The 19,080-nt window shown below is 40.7% G+C and overlaps 1 protein-coding gene across 1 annotated transcript; it reads right to left on the bottom strand.

Annotated features, from left to right (window-relative positions):
• Window positions 1-3,169: 3,169 nt before the first annotated feature.
• On the bottom strand, window positions 3,170-18,425 carry LOC306880415 (uncharacterized protein). The gene is made up of 4 exons (XM_079433903.1): window positions 14,691-18,425; window positions 14,471-14,535; window positions 3,626-3,771; window positions 3,170-3,524 (listed from the first exon to the last, which is right to left on the bottom strand). Exons 1-4 carry the CDS (start codon window positions 17,898-17,900, stop codon window positions 3,379-3,381), a joined length of 3,567 nt encoding a protein of 1,188 aa, XP_079290029.1. The 5' UTR covers window positions 17,901-18,425; the 3' UTR covers window positions 3,170-3,378.
• Window positions 18,426-19,080: the final 655 nt, after the last annotated feature.

Genomic DNA, 19,080 nt, shown 5'->3' with positions numbered 1-19,080 from the left:
TCTAACAATAATAGTATTATGTAGTTAGGTATTTTATTATATTTTTAGTTATTTGTTTTATTTTTTGTTTTGTTGTGTTTAAGTTGAGGTTTTCACTGGGGATATGTCCCCGGGGCTCGTCCAGGTGTCTCGACCTCCGCCGACGATCAGGGATACATCATCTGATCCGGACACGGACTGAGAAACAGAATAGAAACAGACAAATATTAGCGTAGATGCCATTCTTCTTATGATGTAATGAGTACATCATGTGTTATGGGGAGTGTTCCTGGTTCTGGTTGATCTAATTAATGCAGCCTAACAATCCTTTAATGGATTTGAATAATAGAAGTGTATTAGTGTGTTATGTGTAAACCAGATTAAAGAAATGTGTCTTTAATCTAGATTTAAACTGACAAGAGTGTGTCTGCCTCCTGAACAGTATTAGGTAGATTGTTCCAGAGTTTGGGTGCTAAATAGGAAAAGGATCTGCTGCCCGCAGTCGATTTTGATATTCTAGGTATTATCAAACGGCCAGAGTTTTGAGAACGCAGCAGACGTGGAGGACTATAATGCGATAAGAGCTCGCTCAAGTACTGAGGAGCTAAGCCATTCAGGGCTTTATAAGTAATTAACAAGATTTTAAAATCTATTTAAAATAGTGTGACCGCAGTTCATTGTAAAACAACTTTTGTCACTTTCTCAAAGGGGTCCTATTATGCTCTTTTACAAAGTCTTGATTTTGTTTTGGGGGTGTACTAGAACAGGATCTCATGCTTCGTAGGTCGAAAATCACATTATTTTCAACGACTCCATTAGTTCCGGGTTTGATGAAGGCCGCCTTCTGAAAAACGAAATGTGTTGTGATTGGTTAGCTGTCCTAGTGCGTTGTGATTGGTTAGCTGTCCTAGTGCGTTGTGATTGGTTAGCTGTCCTAGTGCGTTGTGATTGGTTAGCTGTCCCAGTGCGTTGTGATTGGTTAGCTGTCCCAGTGCGTTGTGATTGGTTAGCTGTCCCAGTGCGTTGTGATTGGCGAACAGCTTAGACAGTGTTTCAGTATTGCCCCGCCCCTTGCCAGAATAGCAAGTTCCTCAATATTGCCATATCTATTCAGACCCCGAGAATATTGAACAAGAGGATCGTCCAGAATCTTTGCATGCACGGCTATTACAAGACATATTAAAGTGGTAATGTTATAGTTGTTGTTGTTTTGTTTTTTGGCTAAATAACATTTTAGATGGGATCTCAACAACAGCTTAAAAATAACTGCATTGACTATGTACAGATAAGTGCAGTGGTAATATGTATTATGTTTACTGTTCTTTAATTCTAACATTATAAAATAGTGAAACTGTTATACAGTTGCATTTATTTATACCATAGTCCCACACACTATTTGTAGTGGCATATATATGCAAATTAATTCTCTGCCAGCAGGAGGCGCTGTTGGAGCGGGAGAGATCCAGGTTTCCCCGATAACTCTACTCACAAAACAGAGCTCTGCTCACAAACACTGCTTTATCAGAAATTACATGCAAGATTAAATGAAAATGACATCCAAAATGTTCTGAAGACAGTCGGTTTCCTTCAGAAATACAGTGATTTAAAAACACCCACACTGGGTTAGATTGTGAAACGTGCAGAGCTCCTCAGCCCCCAACCGTTCTAATTTCTGTAGGTGGGATTTATGTTTGTGATGTCATAAATACAGGAAAACAACTTTGTAGTCCAAACGAGCCGTTCGCTGTATTTTTTTTAAATGAAATATCTCCCTTTGGAGTGGAGTTAGAGATTTGTAACTTTGTAGATCCTTTTATGCCCAAACATACACACTACACACTGACTAAAATTTGGAAAGTGAAAAACCATAATAGGACCCCTTTAAACTACCTGCACATAGATCCTTGCCTCTGCTTGTTTCCTCCCTTTCCTGCAACTTTAGATACATTGGGAATATGGAATTATTTAAATTTGTGCCAAATAAAGGTTACACTTTAGTTTGATAGTGCACTTTAGACATTCTACTAACTATAAGTAATTTTGTAACTACATGTCAATTAATTCTAATTAATTGGCAACTACATGTCTGCTAACTCACAGAGTGCACTGTTAGAGTAGGTTTGGGGTTAATAGAATAAGTTGACATATACTTGCAAAGTTTCTGATTCTCAGTATGCTGTATGTTGTGGACCCATCAAAATAAAGTGTTAGAAGATATTAAGCAGACCGTCTACTAATACTCGAATGACTGCTAGTTGACATGGAGTTGCATAGTTACTGTTAGTAGAATGTCTCAAGTGGACTATCAAAATAAAGTGTTACCTAAATAAAATACATATGTGAGCCCAACAACATTTCAGTTTTGCTTTAAATAAATTCCTGACATTTTGGCTTGACATTTAAATTGTTTATTACGAAAACATTATTTTTGAATGTAAAAAAATATATATATTTTTTTCTCTCAAAACCGCAATTTGACTAATGTGTGTAGCATGTTTTTAAATTACTTTTGAACTGTTTAAGTGTCAGTTAATGGTTAACCGGTTAATTATGGTCGTTCCTAGAAGGCACATATTCATCATTTGACAATGTGTTGCCACTGGTGAAATATTCTATTGACAGTGTGTCATATAGCTTATCCACAACGCTAATGAAGTATTTTCTCATATTAAATACATATATAATAATTTAATGTTGTGCAATTATGATTTCAAGTGTTTTTGGTCATGAAATCAATTTCTCTTTCTCTTTCATGTGATTCCTCTTCTTGGCTGGGCATTTCTCTAGGTTATAAAGTCTAGGGAGAGGCTTTTAAACAGGGACATTTTTGAGGGGAATGATATTTTAAATACATTTATTAATGTCTGATCCAGTTTGGATGGATTTTCTGTGTGTGTACTTGTTTCGACTTTGCTTGTGAGGATACAATGTTCTCACTTATATTGTGAAATACTTTGACAACCTGCTAGTGAGGACCTTATATTATTATAAATCAGACAGAATATGTTGCTGATGTAAATCTGGTGTTCTACACATGTTTCTGTGATGAGTAAGTTTAGGGGTAGGGTTCGCTGATAGAAAATCAATGCATGTAGCACCGCAGCGCTTTGGGCATCCGGGTTCGAGTCCCAACTCACGGAACTTTCTCGATCTTGATATATATAGATATATATTTCAAAACCAATGACTTGCACTTTAGCTTTTATTTACAATTTATTTTTCTTATAATTACTACTATAACATCAATTTTTAGAATAAGTATTGCATGTAGTGCCATAATTCCCATACGTTTTCCATAATATTAAACCAAAAGTAATGTTAATGTATCACAATAGCAGATAATACAGTTTTCACAATATCAGTTGCAGGTTTGAATATGACACATGGAGGAAAAGAGAGTTACAGTGTTTCATTCCATAGCAAAAGCAAAAAAATCAACAGCATACTAGACAGAACTGGTGCAACAGCAGAAGATGTTTGCATGACCGGAACACTTTGTGATGACTGTGTTTGTCTGGTGGTCAAAGTTGGGTTTCCTTGTTCCACTGAAAGTATAGGAAAGTAATTATAAACCAGCCACTGAAGGAACAATCCAACCAAATCATTATCTACTTTCAAAAACAGTTTGAGGAAATGAGGAACTCACCAACAGTGATACTTGAAGAAATCACAGGAAGAAGCACCTTTGATTCATCAATTGCTGCCATAAGAGTATCTACAATGCTTGTTGCATTTGGAAGCAGAGTCTGGCTTTTAAAAATAAGCTCTGCATCCACACCTACTGACCCAGGCCTGCAGGGGGAAAAGTAAAAGTTTTAGATATGTAAATGTCTAAATTACTACAATGAAAAGGTAGGCTTGATTTAGCTTACTCGTGATTTTTGGCTAATTCAACATTTAAGTGGAGAGTAAAAATATGTAACAAATTACTGTAACTAAGTTATTTACGGTTATTTTAAAATTATGTTGACATTTTTATGACTGAATTAGAGCTGCATGAAAATTAAGACAATACCAGGTATATTTACTTATCATAGAGACCAGATAATAGATATTATAATAGATATAAACACAATAATTGGTAACACTTTATTTTAGGGTCTCTTAACTAGTTGCTTATTAGCATGCATATTACTAGAATATTAGCCATTTATTAGTAGTAATTAAGCACATATTAATGCCTTATTCTACATCCCTAATCCTACCCAGAACCTAAACTTAACAACTACCTTACTAACTATTAATAAGCAGCAAATTAGGAATTTATTGAGGGAAAAGTCGTAGTTAGTAAATAAGTGTTCCCTATTCTAAAATGTTACCATAATTTTTTTTTTTTTTGATAATGAAAGAAATTTTGAAATTAAGCAACCATCCTACATTGCATTTCAGAAGATTTAGTCTCATAGCATCTTCAGTCAGCTTCAGTTATTTGATGCTATAGGACAGAAAGAGCTAACAAATCCTTTGATCATTATTAACTCTTCGCTTTCTCTCTCCTCTAACTATTAATTTGGCAGGTATTAAACAAGTATCCATCAGACATCAGGCCACATCCTAGAACAAAGACTTCACTTAAACAATGGAATAGTCTTCTTAGCATTGTTCACTGCTAATACGCACTCTCATTGTAAAGATTTATTTATGTATATTTTTATTTATATATATGTATGTATGCATTTATTTATTTTTAAATTAAAGCATGCACCTAATTAATTTATCCATAACTATCACCTCATGGTTATCAGAATCAGAATCAGAATCAGAATGAGCTTTATTGGCCAAGTATGTTTACACATACAAGGAATTTGTTGTAGTGACAGAAGCTCCACAGTGCAACAGAAAGACAGCAACAGGACAGGACACAGATAATAAAAACAAAATAACAAGAAATAGCCAATAACCAATGTACAAAGCAGCAAAAAAAAAAAAAAAAAAATATATATATATATATATATAATATATAATAGACAACTATGTATGTACAGGTCAAGTATGTGCAAATTAGAAATGAGAAAAATAAAAATAAAATAAGTGAGTGTGGTGAATGGATACTGTATTATAGTTGTGTGTTCCACGTTTATTATTGAGTGTTCATGAGATGTATTGACTGAGGTAAGAAACTGTTCCTGTGTCTGGTCGTTCTGGTGCTCAGAGCTCTGTAGCGTCGACCAGACGGCAACAGTTCAAAGAGGGAGTGTGCTGGATGTGAGGGGTCCAGAGTGATTTTGCCAGCCCTTTTGCTCACTCTGGATAAGTACAGTTCTTGGAGACTGGGGAGGGTTGTACCAATGATTTGCTCAGCAGTCCGGACTACCCTCCGTAGTCTTCTGAGGTCAGATTTGGTAGCTGAGCTGAACCAGACAGTTATTGAGGTGCAGAGGACGGATTCGATGATGGCGGAGTAGAACTGTTTCAGTAAGTCCTCTGGCAGGTTGAACTTCCTCAGCTGGCAAAGAAAGTACAACCTCTGCTGGGCCTTCCTGACAATGGAGTCAATGTGAATGTCCCACTTCAGGTCCTGAGAGATGGTGGTGCCCAGGAATCTGAATGACTCCACTGCAGTCACAGTGCTGTTCATGATGGTTAGTGGGAGGAGAGCAGGGGGGTTTCTCCTGAAGTCCACAATCATCTCCACAGTTTTGAGCGTGTTAAGCTCCAGGTTGTTGAGACTGCACCAGACAGCCAGCTCCTTAACCTCCTGTCTGTAAGCAGACTCGTCACCGTCCTGAATGAGGCCAATCAGTGTGGTGTCGTCTGCGAACTTCAGGAGCTTGACAGAGGGGTCTTTAGAGGTGCAGTCGTTGGTGTAGAGGGAGAAGAGCAGTGGGGAGAGAACGCAGCCCTGAGGAGCTCCAGTGCTGATGGTTTGTGTGCTGGATGTGAATTTACGAAGCTTTACTAACTGCTGTCTGTCTGTCAGGAAGCTGTTGATCCACTGGCAGACGGAGGTGGGGATGGAGAGCTGAGTTAGTTTATTTTGAAGGGTTTCCGTGATGATGGTGTTAAAAGCAGAGCTGAAGTCCACAAACAGGATCCTCACATAAGTCCCTGGTCTGTCCAGATGCTGCAGGATGAAGTGCAGTCCCATGTTGGCTGCATCATCCACAGACCTGTTTGCGCTGTAGGCAAACTGCAGGGGGTCCAGTAAGGGTCCAGTGATGTCCTTCAGATAAGCCAAAACCAGTCTTTCAAATGATTTCATGGCTACAGACGTTAGGGCCACAGGTCTGTAGTCATTAAGTCCAGTAATTTGGGGTTTCTTTGGGACGGGGATGATGGTGGAGCGTTTGAAGCACGAGGGGACTTCACACAGCTCCAGTGATCTATTGAAGATCTGTGTGAAGATGGGGGCCAGCTGATCAGCACAGATTTTTAGGCAGGCTGGTGACACACCATCTGGACCAGGTGCTTTCCTTCTTTTGTTCTTCCTGAAGACCTGGCACACACCTGACAACATAGGTTTATCCCAGCCACCAGAGGACGCTTGCCACCAGAGAACGCTTCCGCTTCCGGCACACACCCAGACTGAGATCACACACACACACACACACACACACACACACAGGGCCTTGCCCTTTTCGCCTTTTTTGTTTTGTTTTTTTTCTCCGTGATCCCGTTTGCCACTGAACCTGCTTTAACGACGACAGTGGGGCTTTGACAGCCTTAGTCAAACGGGTTGGTGCGTTTGGTCGGGTTGTTAGTTAGTGCGCTATACGGAACCGTTTGCCACTGAACCTGCTTTAACGACGACAGTGGGGCTTCGACTGCCTTATTCAAACGGCTTTTCTATAACATGTGAATATATCCACTATAGCGTTCTATAACAAATCCAATCAGAGCGCCTGTTTATCACTAGTTTTATTCTGATTCTCGAGTCTGCTATTAGCTTATAGCCCGTTAGCATCGGCAGCGTGGCAGCCGCTAATCTCGCTTACATTGCAAATCCTCTATTCACACACATTACTATCGTTTCACTGTTACTTGCTTAAATGGCGGATTTGTGTCTACCTCTGAGTGCAGGTGAGGACACGTTCGAGCTGCATTCGGTGCAGCTGGAGCTGGAAGCCGTGGAGAAGCAGATCCGCGACGTGCTGGAGAAAAAGGCCCAGCTGAAGGAACGGAGAGCTGCGCTGGAAACATCCCGGGCTGACGCTCACAAGTCCGGGGTAAGTATACAGCACGCTGCTAACACTCCCACCACCTCTACTCCGTGTGTTTCTCTGCACAGACCCTGTGCACCCAGGACTCGATCTTCCCAGATGTCCTTCACTCCGGCGCCGGGACACCACGGACCCTGGGTGCTGCAGCAGCGGAGGACGCGAGCCAGGCCTCGGGTGACGACTTCTCCCCCCCCTGTCTTCGAGATCTCCACAAGGAACAAATTCGCCCCCCTCAGCGAGACAGAACGCGACGTTGTGATCGTTGGAGACTCCATTGTCCGGCACGTCCGTGCTACGCTAGCTGAAGGTAAAGTACATGCTTCTAACATCCCCACCACCTCTACTCCATGTGTTTCTTTGCACAGACCCTGTGCACCCAGAACGCGATCTTCCCAGATGTCCTTCATCTCCACCCGGAACCGCTTCGCCCCCCTCCGCAAGACGGAACGCGATGCTGTGGTCGTGGGAATCTCCATCGTCCGGCACGTCCGTGCTACGTCAGCTGAAGGTAAAGTGCACACTCACTGTTTCCCCGGTGCACGTGTTCTCGATGTTTCTGCGCAGATACCTGCGATCCTGAAGGGCAACGAGAACATCGGTGCTGTCGTGCTGCACGCGGGGGCCAACGACATCAAGCTGCGGCAGACGGAGACACTGAAGAGGGACTACAGGAGCCTGATCGAGACGGTACGCAGCACATCGCCCGCGGCGACGATCATCGTGTCAGGACCGCTTCCCACGTATCGACGAGGACACGAAAGGTTCAGTAGACTGTTTGCTTTAAACGAATGGTTATCGTCATGGTGAAAAGAACAGAAACTGCTCTTTGTTAATAATTGGAATCTTTTCTGGGAGCGTCCTAGGCTTTTCCGTGCTGATGGCCTGCACCCCAGCAGAGTCGGAGCGGAACTCCTGTCGGACAACATCTCCAGGACGCTACGCTCCATCTGAGTAGTAAGCCAATTCTCAAATAACTGCTATGACGACTTTTGTTCTACCCACTTAAAAAATAGAAGTAATTGCGTTGTCCAATCTATACAGACTGTGTCTGTTCCCCGAATAGCGAGATCAAAATATAAATTCAATGCAGGATCTAGAAAAAATCTGACCGTGATTAAACCAGAAAAACGCAAAAATAAATGAACAAAAACAATTTTTAAAACTTGGGCTCTTAAATATTAGATCACTCGCACCCAAAGCAGTTATTGTAAATGAAATGATCACAGATAATAATTTTGATGTACTCTGCCTGACTGAAACCTGGCTTAAACCAAATGAATATTTTGGTCTAAATGAGTCTACTCCACCAAGCTACTGTTATAAACATGAGCCCCGTCAGACTGGTCGTGGCGGCGGTGTTGCAACAATATATAGTGATATTCTCAATGTTACTCAGAAAACAGGATACAGGAGGTTTAACTCATTCGAAATACTTCTGCTTAATGTTACACTGTTAGATATGCAAAAGAAATCTCTCCTATCTCTTGCTCTGGCTACTGTGTATAGACCGCCAGGGCCATATACAGATTTCCTAAAAGAATTTGCAGATTTCCTCTCAGATCTACTAGTTAATGTTGATAAACTGCTAATTGTCGGAGATTTTAACATTCACGTTGATAATACAAATGATGTGCTAGGACTTGCGTTTACTGACCTAATAAACTCTCTTGGAGTCAAGCAAAACGTCACCGGGCCCACTCATCGTTTTAATCATACTTTAGATTTAATTATATCGCATGGACTTGATCTTACTGATATAGATATCGTACCTCAAAGTGAGATGTTACTGATCATGTCACTGACCTTGTGTCGTGCATGCTGCCTATTACTGATATTAGTTATATGGCTCTGCGTTATCGTCTGGGCAGAACTATTGTTCCAGCCACCAAAGACAGATTCACAAATAACCTGCCTGATTTATCTCAACTGCTCTGTGTACCCATAAATACGCATGAACTAGACGAATTGACTAGCAACATGGGCACTATCTTCTCTAATACATTAGAAGCTGTTGCCCCCCTCAAATTGAAAAAGGTTAGAGAAAAACGTACTGCGCCATGGTACAACAGTTATACCCATTCTCTCAAGAAAGAAACTCATATTCTTGAGCGCAAATGGAGAAAAAATTAATTAGAAGTTTGTAGAATTGCGTGGAAAAACAGTATGTCCAGCTATAGACAGGCTCTAAAAGCTGCCAGGGTAGAGCATATCCGCAAACTCATAGATAATAACCAAAACAATCCAAGGTTCTTATTTAGCACAGTGGCTAGACTAACAAATAAACAGACACCACCCGATCTAAATATTCCCTCACAGTTTAATAAAAAGTAATGATTTTATTAATTTCTTTTCTGATAAAATAGATAACATCAGAAATACAATATCAAATGTAGATTCTACTGCGTCTAGTATTTCAGCTTCATTCATCGCACCCAAAGAAAAACTGCCGTGCTTTACAACTATAAGACAGGAAGAGCTAAATAAACTTATCAGTGCATCTAAACCAACAACGTGTTTATTAGATCCTGTACCTACTAAATTACTGAAAGAGTTGTTACCCGTAGCAGAAAAACCGCTTCTCAATATTATTAACTCATCGTTATATTTAGGTCACGTCCCAAAACCATTCAAGGTGGCGGTTATTAAGCCTCTTATTAAGAAACCACAACTAGATTCAAATGAACTGGCAAATTACAGACCCATTTCAAATCTTCCGTTTATGTGAAAAAATTTTAGAAAAAGTTGTGTCTACTCAATTATGCTCCTTTTTGCAAAAAAAATTATCTCTATGAAGAATTTCAATCAGGTTTCAGGCCCAATCATAGTACAGAAACTGCACTTGTTAAAATTACGAATGACTTACTACTTGCTTCAGATCAAGGCTGCACCTTATTGCTAGTATTACTTGATCTTAGTGCTGCATTTGACACTATAGACCATAATATACTCATAGATCGATTACAAAACTATATTGGTATTCAAGGACAGGCTTTAAGATGGTTTAGATCCTACCTGTCCGATCGCTACCACTTTGTTCATTTAAATGGGGAGTCATCTCAATTATCACCAGTAAAGTATGGAGTACCACAAGGATCTGTCCTAGGTCCTCTGCTATTTTCAATTTACATGTTGCCCCTTGGAAATATTATTAGAAAACGCGGGATAAGTTTTCATTGCTATGCCGATGATACTCAATTATATATCTCAACAAGACCAGATGAAACTTCTTAACTATCTAAGCTAATAGATTGTGTAAAAAGTGTAAAAGATTGGATGACCAATAATTTCCTCCTACTAAATTCAGATAAGACAGAGATATTACTTATTGGACCAAAAAACAGTACACAGAATCTCGTGGATTATAATTTGCAACTAGACGGATGTACTGTTGCGTCCTCTAAAGTAAAAAATCTGGGTGTTATTTTAGACAGCAACTTGTCCTTTGAAAATCATATTTCCCATGTTACAAAAACAGCATTCTTCCATCTCAGGAACATTGCTAAGCTTCGAAGCATGCTACCTGTTTCTGATGCAGAAAAGCTAGTTCATGCATTCATGACCTCTAGACTGGACTATTGTAATGCACTGCTAGGTGGTTGTCCTGCATCTTCAATAAACAAGCTACAGATAGTCCAAAATGCAGCGGCTAGAGTTCTTACCAGATCAAGAAAATATGATCATATTACCCCAATTTTACAGTCTCTGCACTGGCTACCTATTCAGTTCCGTATCATTTACAAATTATTATTACTTGCCTATAAGGCCCTAAATGGTTTAGCACCTGCGTACCTAACTTGTCTTCTACCACGCTATAATACAACCCGCTCCCTAAGGTCGCAAAACTCTGGACTTTTGGTAGTACCTAGGATAGCAAAGTCCACTAAAGGAGGTAGAGCTTTTTCACATTTGGCTCCCAAACTCTGGAATAGCCTTCCTGATAACATTCGGGGTTCAGACACACTCTCTCTGTTTAAATCTAGATTAAAGACACATCTCTTTAGCCAAGCATACACATAATGCATTTTATAATCTTGTACTGCAGTTATATCTGATCAAATGTACATTATTATTATTCTTTAGCTTGGGTTGAACAATTTATTTTTGCTTAGATGGAACAGCAGCTACGCTAATCATGTCTCTGCTTGTCTCTATGTTTCTGCCACGGGATTAACATCCCGTGGTAGCCAGGAATTACAGAACTTCAGTCTGGATCCAACCATTACATGATCTGAGATGACCGAACACCTGAGATGGAGGATCAGCGCCGGGAGATGACGTATGTGTCCCTGATCGTAGGCAGAGGCCAAACACCTGGATGAACGCCAGAGACAGATCCCCATTGAGGACCCCGCCACTTAGACAGCCATCGGAAAAGACCACTGGAACCAGCTGAGCCCATTCAATCTGACTTGCTGCAGTTTGGAACTGAACTGCTGGTTTGTTTGGCCAGAGGAGAATTGGCCCCCCGACTGAGCCTGATTTCTCCCAAGGTTTTTTCTCCATTCTGTCACCGATGGAGTTTTGGTTCCTTGCCGCTGTCGCCTCTGGCTTGCTTAGTTGGGGACGTTTCATTTCCAGCGATATCGCCGACCTTATTGCAAAGACACTATTTAAACTTATTGACACATTATTTTCCTTTTTTTGATATTGTGCAGTGCTTTGACACAATTTGCTTTGTAAAAAGCGCTATATAAATAAAGGTGACTTGACTTGACATCTTCTTCAATTATTTGAATTGTAGGTGTGGGGGAGAGAGGGGTTGCTGGAGGTGTGAATGGTTGTGTGGAGGGGTGTTCTGGGCTGGTGTGGGGTTATCGTTCAAAACGACAAAAGAACTCGTTTAAGTCGTCTGCCAAGTGTTGATTCTCCAGAGTGCTGGGGGATGGTGTTTTGTAGCTGGTGATGTCCTTCATTCCTCTCCACACGGAAGCAGGATCACTGGAAGAGAATTTATTCCTGAGCTTGTCAGAATAATTCCTCTTTGCCACTCTGATCTCCTTTTCCAGTGTGTATTTGGCCTGTTTGTACAAGAATTTATCCCCCTTTCTGTGAGCATCTTCTTTGGCCTGACGGAGCTGTCTGAGTTTGGCAGTGAACCATGGTTTGTCATTGTTGTAGAATAGATGAGTCCTGGTAGGAATGCACATGTCTTCACAGAAACTGATATAGGATGTTACAGTCTCTGTGAGCTCGTCCAGATCATTTGCAGCAGCTTCAAAAACAGTCCAATCAGTGAGGTCGAAACAGGCTTGTAAATCCCTCTCTGTTTAATTAGTCCATCTTTTAACAGATCTTAATACAGGCTTTGCAGACTTAAGTTTCTGCCTGTAGGATGGAATAAGATGAACCAAACAGTGATCAGAGAGTCCTAAAGCTGCTCGTGGAACCGAGTGGTATGCGTCCTTTATTGTTGTGTAACAGTGATCCAATATATTACTGTCTCTGGTGGGACATGTGATGTGCTGTCTGTATTTTGGCAGTTTGCGGGAGAGTTTTGCTTGATTAAAGTCCCCGAGAATGATTAAAACAGAGTCCGGGTGTTGTTGCTCACTCTCTGTGATCAGATCAGCGAGTTTCTGTAAAGCTGTGCTCACGTGCGCTTGCGGTGGAATGTAGACACTCACGAGAATGAACGAGCAGAACTCCCGCGGCGAATAGAATGGCTTGCAGTTAATGAAGAGCGTTTCTAGATCTGAGCAGCACATATTCTTTAACACAGTTACATCTTTACACCACCTCTCATTGATGTAAAAGCATGTCCCGCCACCGCGCGATTTCCCCGTTGATTCTGTGTCCCGATCTGCTCTGATCAGCTGGTAATTAGGCAGATGAATCGCGCTGTCCGGTATGTCGCCATTCAGCCAGGTTTCCGTGAAACACAGAGCAGCAGAGTTAGAAAAGTCCTTGTTTGTCCGGGAAAGCAGTAGGAGTTCGTCCGTTTTGATGGATAGAGAGCGGAGATTCGCCAGATGGATGCTAGGCAACGCCATTCGAAATCCGCGCTGACGAAGTTTCACGAGCGCGCCGGCTCTCTTTCCCCGTCTGCGCCTCCTGAAGCGTTTGGCCAGAGCTACGGCTCCGCCAACTATAATGTCCAGCAAAACGTCCGAAAAATCAAAAACCGGTAGAAGATTTTGTGGTGTGTTCTGCCGAATGTTCAGCAGATCATTCCTGGTAAAACTGATCTTATTTGAAAAACAAAAAACTATACGAACACTGAAGAGCAACGCACAATAGCTGCCATCAGCGGCGCCATTTTGCTGCATTATTCACACTACATCAGATACATCAGATATGCTGCATTATTCACACTACATCAGATATTTAATTAAATCTCAATTATCTGATAATGACAATAAGCCATTTAACCATTTTATTTTGGTTAACTCTTTCCCTGCATCCAAAAAAAAAAAAAAAAAAAAACTTGCCAGCCAATGCCAGCATTGCATCACAGCAAAATGTGATCATTTTCATAAAAAGTTCATGGCCCCCAGAATATTTTGTTGTATGAATATCTGAGCATATAATATCTCAAAAGAATACATAGATTTTATTATAGCTTCAGGCATTCTTTTTTTTATTATCACTAAAAAAAACATTTTGAACAAAATGCTGAGAAAATGAGAACATTTTGTCAAAGACAACAAGTGTGCAAAAGCAATGCTTCTATGTCTTGTTTCTGCTTCTTCTTCACCTGTGGTTTAATCTGGAGATTCTGTATTCTTTCAGAAGTTACTCTTTAATAGCACCCTTATGTCATAAATCATGGACAAGTCTGTTAATAGTGGGGATTGTCTATTGTGAAGCTCTATACTGAATTAATTATTAGCTACAGCACAGGGCAATTGTGGGTTCCAGGGCAATTGTATAGGGGGGAAAGCTGAATTTAGTCCTGTTGCCACATTGATCCATGTGTGTAGTGAATTTACATGCAGCAGCAAGCTTCGGTCTATATACACTGAACAAAATTATAAACGCAATACTTTTGTTTTTGCCCCCATTTTCCATGAGCTGAACTCAAAGATCTAAGACTTTTTCTATGTACACAAAAGGCCTATTTCTCTCAAATATTGTTCACAAATCTGTCAAAATCTGTGTTAGTGAGCACTTCTCCTTTGCCGAGATAATCCATCCACCTCACAGGTGTAGCATATCAAGATGCTGATTAGACAGCATGATTATTGCACAGGTGTGCCTTAGGCTGGGGGCAAATGGGGGCAAAAACAAAAGTGTTGGATTTATAAGTAAATATGTGATGAGGAAAGAAAGAAAGATAGAACTGAACAGAACAGAAAAGGTAATAAATGGTAACAAAGATTCTTGTACCATACCAGAATCTCTGCACATAGCATCTGAGGAAGCTGGTCCCATACATTTCCCGGAAGACTCGATTCAGCTACAGAAACAGACACACACACACACACACACACACACACACACACAAGATATTATTCACTATAAATGTATAGTCTGGACATAATATAAAAACATATAATACATACATAAATATATAATACATATATAAAAAAATAAAAATATTTCTTAGAGCACCTCAGTAGTGATATTTATGGCCAGAGTCTGGTACTCCATGGAAGCAGGGTTATTGTAAGCATCAATATATTGCATCCGTAAAATGATCTGTAGAATAACGAATCCCTCGCCTGACACTGCAGAACCTGCGGAGGCTTTAGTTGATAGATGAGTTGTTGGAAGAGAAGATGTGGTTGAGGTGGTGAAAACTTTAGAGTGTGTTGAGTTCTTAAATATTGTAGACGTGGTGATCTGATTAGAAGCTGCACTGGATAAAGATATTGTAGAGCCAGATGGATGATTAGAAGAAGCTGTGACTGATGAGGTATGAAGTATATTGCTTGAAATACCAGTGGAATTACTTCTCCTTGATAAATCAGTGTGAATTGCATTACTTGACAGGATAGCAGGATTGGTAGTTGTGATTGATGTATTGGAGGAATTTGTAGCATCTGAAAGATGATTAGGTCCATCTGCACTTGACAGATCAGTAAAAACAGTGGTAGTTATGGTGGCAGGAGGAGCAACAGCACTTAATTCATTAGTAGGCACTGTGGAGGATGAAGGGCCTGAAGAAACAGTTGTGTCTGAAAGATCAATAGGAACTGTAGTAGTCGAGGGTCTGGCAGCTATAGTTGTGCTTAACTCATCTGTTTGACCTGAGATGCTTGAATGATCAGTAGGAACAATTGTGTTTGACAGATCAGTAGCAACAGCCATGGTTGTGGGACCAGTAGGAGCTGTTGTGGTTGACACAATGGGAAGAACTGCAATGCTCGAAAGGCCTAGAGGAACAATTGTGCTTGATTGATCACTAGGAACTGCAGCAGTTGTGGACCCATCAGAAATAGAAATCTTTGATTCCAATAGATTTGTAGCGATGATGGGACCATTAGGAGTAGATGTGCTTGATAGATCAGAAGGTACAGCAGTGGTCAAACTTCCAGTGTGAACAGTTGTACTTGGATGATCAGTAGGGACTGCATTTTTCAAAAATGTATTTGAAGCAGTTGTGCTTGATGGATCATTGTGGCCTATGGTGCTTGACGTGGCATTAGGAGCAGTTGTGCTTGGTACATCTGTAGAAAGTTCACTGGCTGAAATACCAGTAGAAATAGTTTTGCTTGACACATCAGTGTGAACTGTATTACTTGACTGGCCAGCTGTAGCAATTGGGATTGATGCAGTTCTTGAAATTGTACAATCTGTAAGATGATTAGGTCCATCTGTGCTTGACAGATCTGTAAAGACAGTGGTAGTTATGGTGGCAGGAGGAGCAACAGCACTTAATTCATTAGTAGGCACTGTGGAGGATGAAGGTCCTGGAAGAGCAGTTGGAACTATAGTAGTAGAGAGACCAGTAGTTATAATTGTGCTTAATCGATCAGTGTGACCTGAGATGCTTGAATCATCTTTAGCAACAGTTCTGCTTGATGGGTCATTAGAAACAACCATGCTTGTGGGACCAGTAGAAACTGTTGTGGTTGACAGACTGGAAAAAACTACTCTGCTTGAAAGGCCCAGAGGAGCAGTTGTGCTTAACTGTTCACTAGGAACTGCAGTAATTGTGGACCCATCAGAAATAGATGTCATTGATGAATCTGAAGGATCTTTAGCGATGGCAGGATTATTAGGAATAGTAATGCTTGACAGATCACTAGGAACCGCAGTGGTTAATGTTCCAGTGTGAACATTTGTGTTAAGGTGATTGGTAGGGACTGCATTTTTCGAAAACTGATTAGGAGCAGTTGTACTTGATGGAGCAATGTTGCCTGTTGTGCTTGAAGGACCATCAGGAGCATTTGTGATTGATACATCTGAAGAAAGTACATTGCTTGACTGGGCAACTGGAGCAGTTGTGATTGATGTATTGTTTGAAACTGAAGTATCTGAAAGATAATTAGGATCAGCTGTGCTTGAAAGGTCAGTAGAGGCAGTGGTGGTTATAGAGCCACGAGGAATTCCACTTGATTGATTACTAGTCACTGTGGAGGATGAAGGGCCTGAAGGTACAGTTGTGTCTGAAAGATCAATAGGAACTGTAGTAGTCGAGAGATTGTCAGCTATAGTTGTGCTTAACTGATCTGTTTGACCTGAGATGCTTGAATGATCAGTAGGAACAATTCTGTTTGACAGATCAGTAGCAACAGCCATGGTTGTGGGACCAGTAGGAGCTGTTGTGGTTGACACATTGGGAAGAACTGCATTGCTTGAAAGGTCTAGAGGAACAATTGTGCTTGATTGATCACTAGCAACTGCAGCAGTTGTGGACCCATCAGAAATAGAAATCTTTGATTCCAATAGATTTGTTGCGATGATGGGATTTGTGATTGGTACAGTTGTGATTGGTACATCTTTAGAAAGTTCACTGCTTGAAAAACCAGTAGAAATAGTTTTGCTTGATGCATCAGTGTGAACTGTATTACTTGACTGGCCAGCTGATGTAATTGGGATTGATGCAGTTCTTGAAATTGTACTATCTGTAAGATGATTAGGTCCAGCTGTGCTTGACAGATCAGTGTAGACAGTGGTTTTTATAGTACCTTGAGAAATAATTGTGTTTGATTGATAAGCAGGCAATGTGAATGTTGAAGGGCCTGACAGAACAGTTGTACTTAACTGATCAGTAGGAACTGCAGCAGATGTGGAGCCATCAGGAACTGAGGTCTTTGATAAATTCAAAATATCTTTAGTTGTGACGGGATTATTAGGAGCAGTTATGCTTGACAGATAAGAAGAATCTGCAGTGGTAAATGTTTCAATATGAACAGTTCTGCTTGGTTGATCAATGTGGCCTGTGTTGCTTGAAATACCATCAGTCACAGTTGTGATTGATATATCTGTAGGACGTACACTGCTTGAAATAGCATCAGAAATAGTTTTGCTTAATACAACATTGTGAAATGTGTTGCTTGACTGAGCAGTTGGAGCATTTGTGATCGATGCGTTGTTTGAAACTGAAGTATCTGAAAGATAATTAGGATCAGCTGTGCTTGACAGGTCAGTAGAGGGAGTGGTGGTTATAGTGCCAGGAGGAATTCCACTTGATTGATTACTAGTCACTGTGGAGGATGAAGGGCTTGAAAGAACAGTTGTGTCTGAAAGATTATTAGGAACTGTAGTAGTTGCGGGATCAACAGTTATAGTTGTGCTTAACTGATCTGTTTGACCTGAGATGCTTGAATGATCAGTAGGAACAATTCTGTTTGACAGATCAGTAGCAACAGCCATGGTTGTGGGACCAGTAGGAGCTGTTGTGGTTGACACAATGGGAAGAACTGCATTGCTCGAAAGGCCTAGAGGAACAATTGTGCTTGATTGATCACTAGCAACTGCAGCAGTTGTGGACCCGTCAGAAATAGAAATCTTTGATTCCAATAGATTTGTAGCGATTATGGGACCATTTGGAGTAGCTGTGCTTGATAGATCAGAAGGTACTGCAGTGGTCAAACTTCCAGTGTGAACAGTTGTACTTGGATGATCAGTAGGGACTGCATTTTTCGAAAATTTATTTGAAGCAGTTGTGCTTGATGGATCATTGTGGCCTGCGGTACTTGAAGTACCATTAGGAGCAGTTGTGATTGGTACATATTTAGAAAGTTCACTGCTTGAAATACCAGTAGAAATAGTTTTGCTTGATGCATCAGTGTGAACTGTATTACTTGACTGGCCAGCTGTAGCAATTGTGATTGATGCGGTTCTTGAAATTGTACTATCTGTAAGATGATTACGTCCAGCTGTGCTTGAAAGATCAGTAGAGACAGTGGTAGTTATGGTGGCAGGAGGAGCATCAGCACTTAATTGATTAGTAGGCACTGTGGAGGATGGAGATCCTGGAAGAGCAGTTGTGTCTGAAAGACCAGTAGGAACTGTAGTAGTTGAGGGACCAGTAGTTATAATTGTGCTTAATTGATCAGTGTGACCTGAGATGTTTGAATCCTCTTTAGCAACAGTTGTGTTTGACGGATCATTAGCAACACCCATGCTTGTGGGACCAGTAGGATCTGTTGTGGTTGACAGACTGGAAAAAACTGCTTTGCTTGAAATGGCCAGAGGAGCAGTTGTGCTTAACTGTTCACTAACAACTGCAGTAATTGAGGACCCATCAGAAATAGATGTCATTGATGAATCTGAAGGATCGTTAGTGATGGCAGGATTATTAAGAACAGTAATGCTTGACAGATCAGTAGGAACCGCAGTGGTCAAAGTTCCAGTGTGAACATTTGCGTTAAGTTGACTGGTAGGGAGTGCATTTTTTGAAAACTGATTAGGAGCAGTTATACTTGATGGAGCAATGTTGTCTGTGGTGCTTGAAGGACCATCAGGAACATTTGTGATTGATACATCTGAAGAAACTATATTGCTTGACTGGGCAACTGGAGCAGTTGTGATTGATGTATTGTTTGAAACT

This window comes from Barbus barbus, assembly GCF_936440315.1.
Source record: "Barbus barbus genome assembly, chromosome: 14".
Classification (NCBI taxonomy): domain Eukaryota; kingdom Metazoa; phylum Chordata; class Actinopteri; order Cypriniformes; family Cyprinidae; genus Barbus; species Barbus barbus.
The sequence above is the reverse complement of the archived record's forward strand: the minus strand, read 5'-3'. Positions and strand labels throughout refer to the sequence as shown.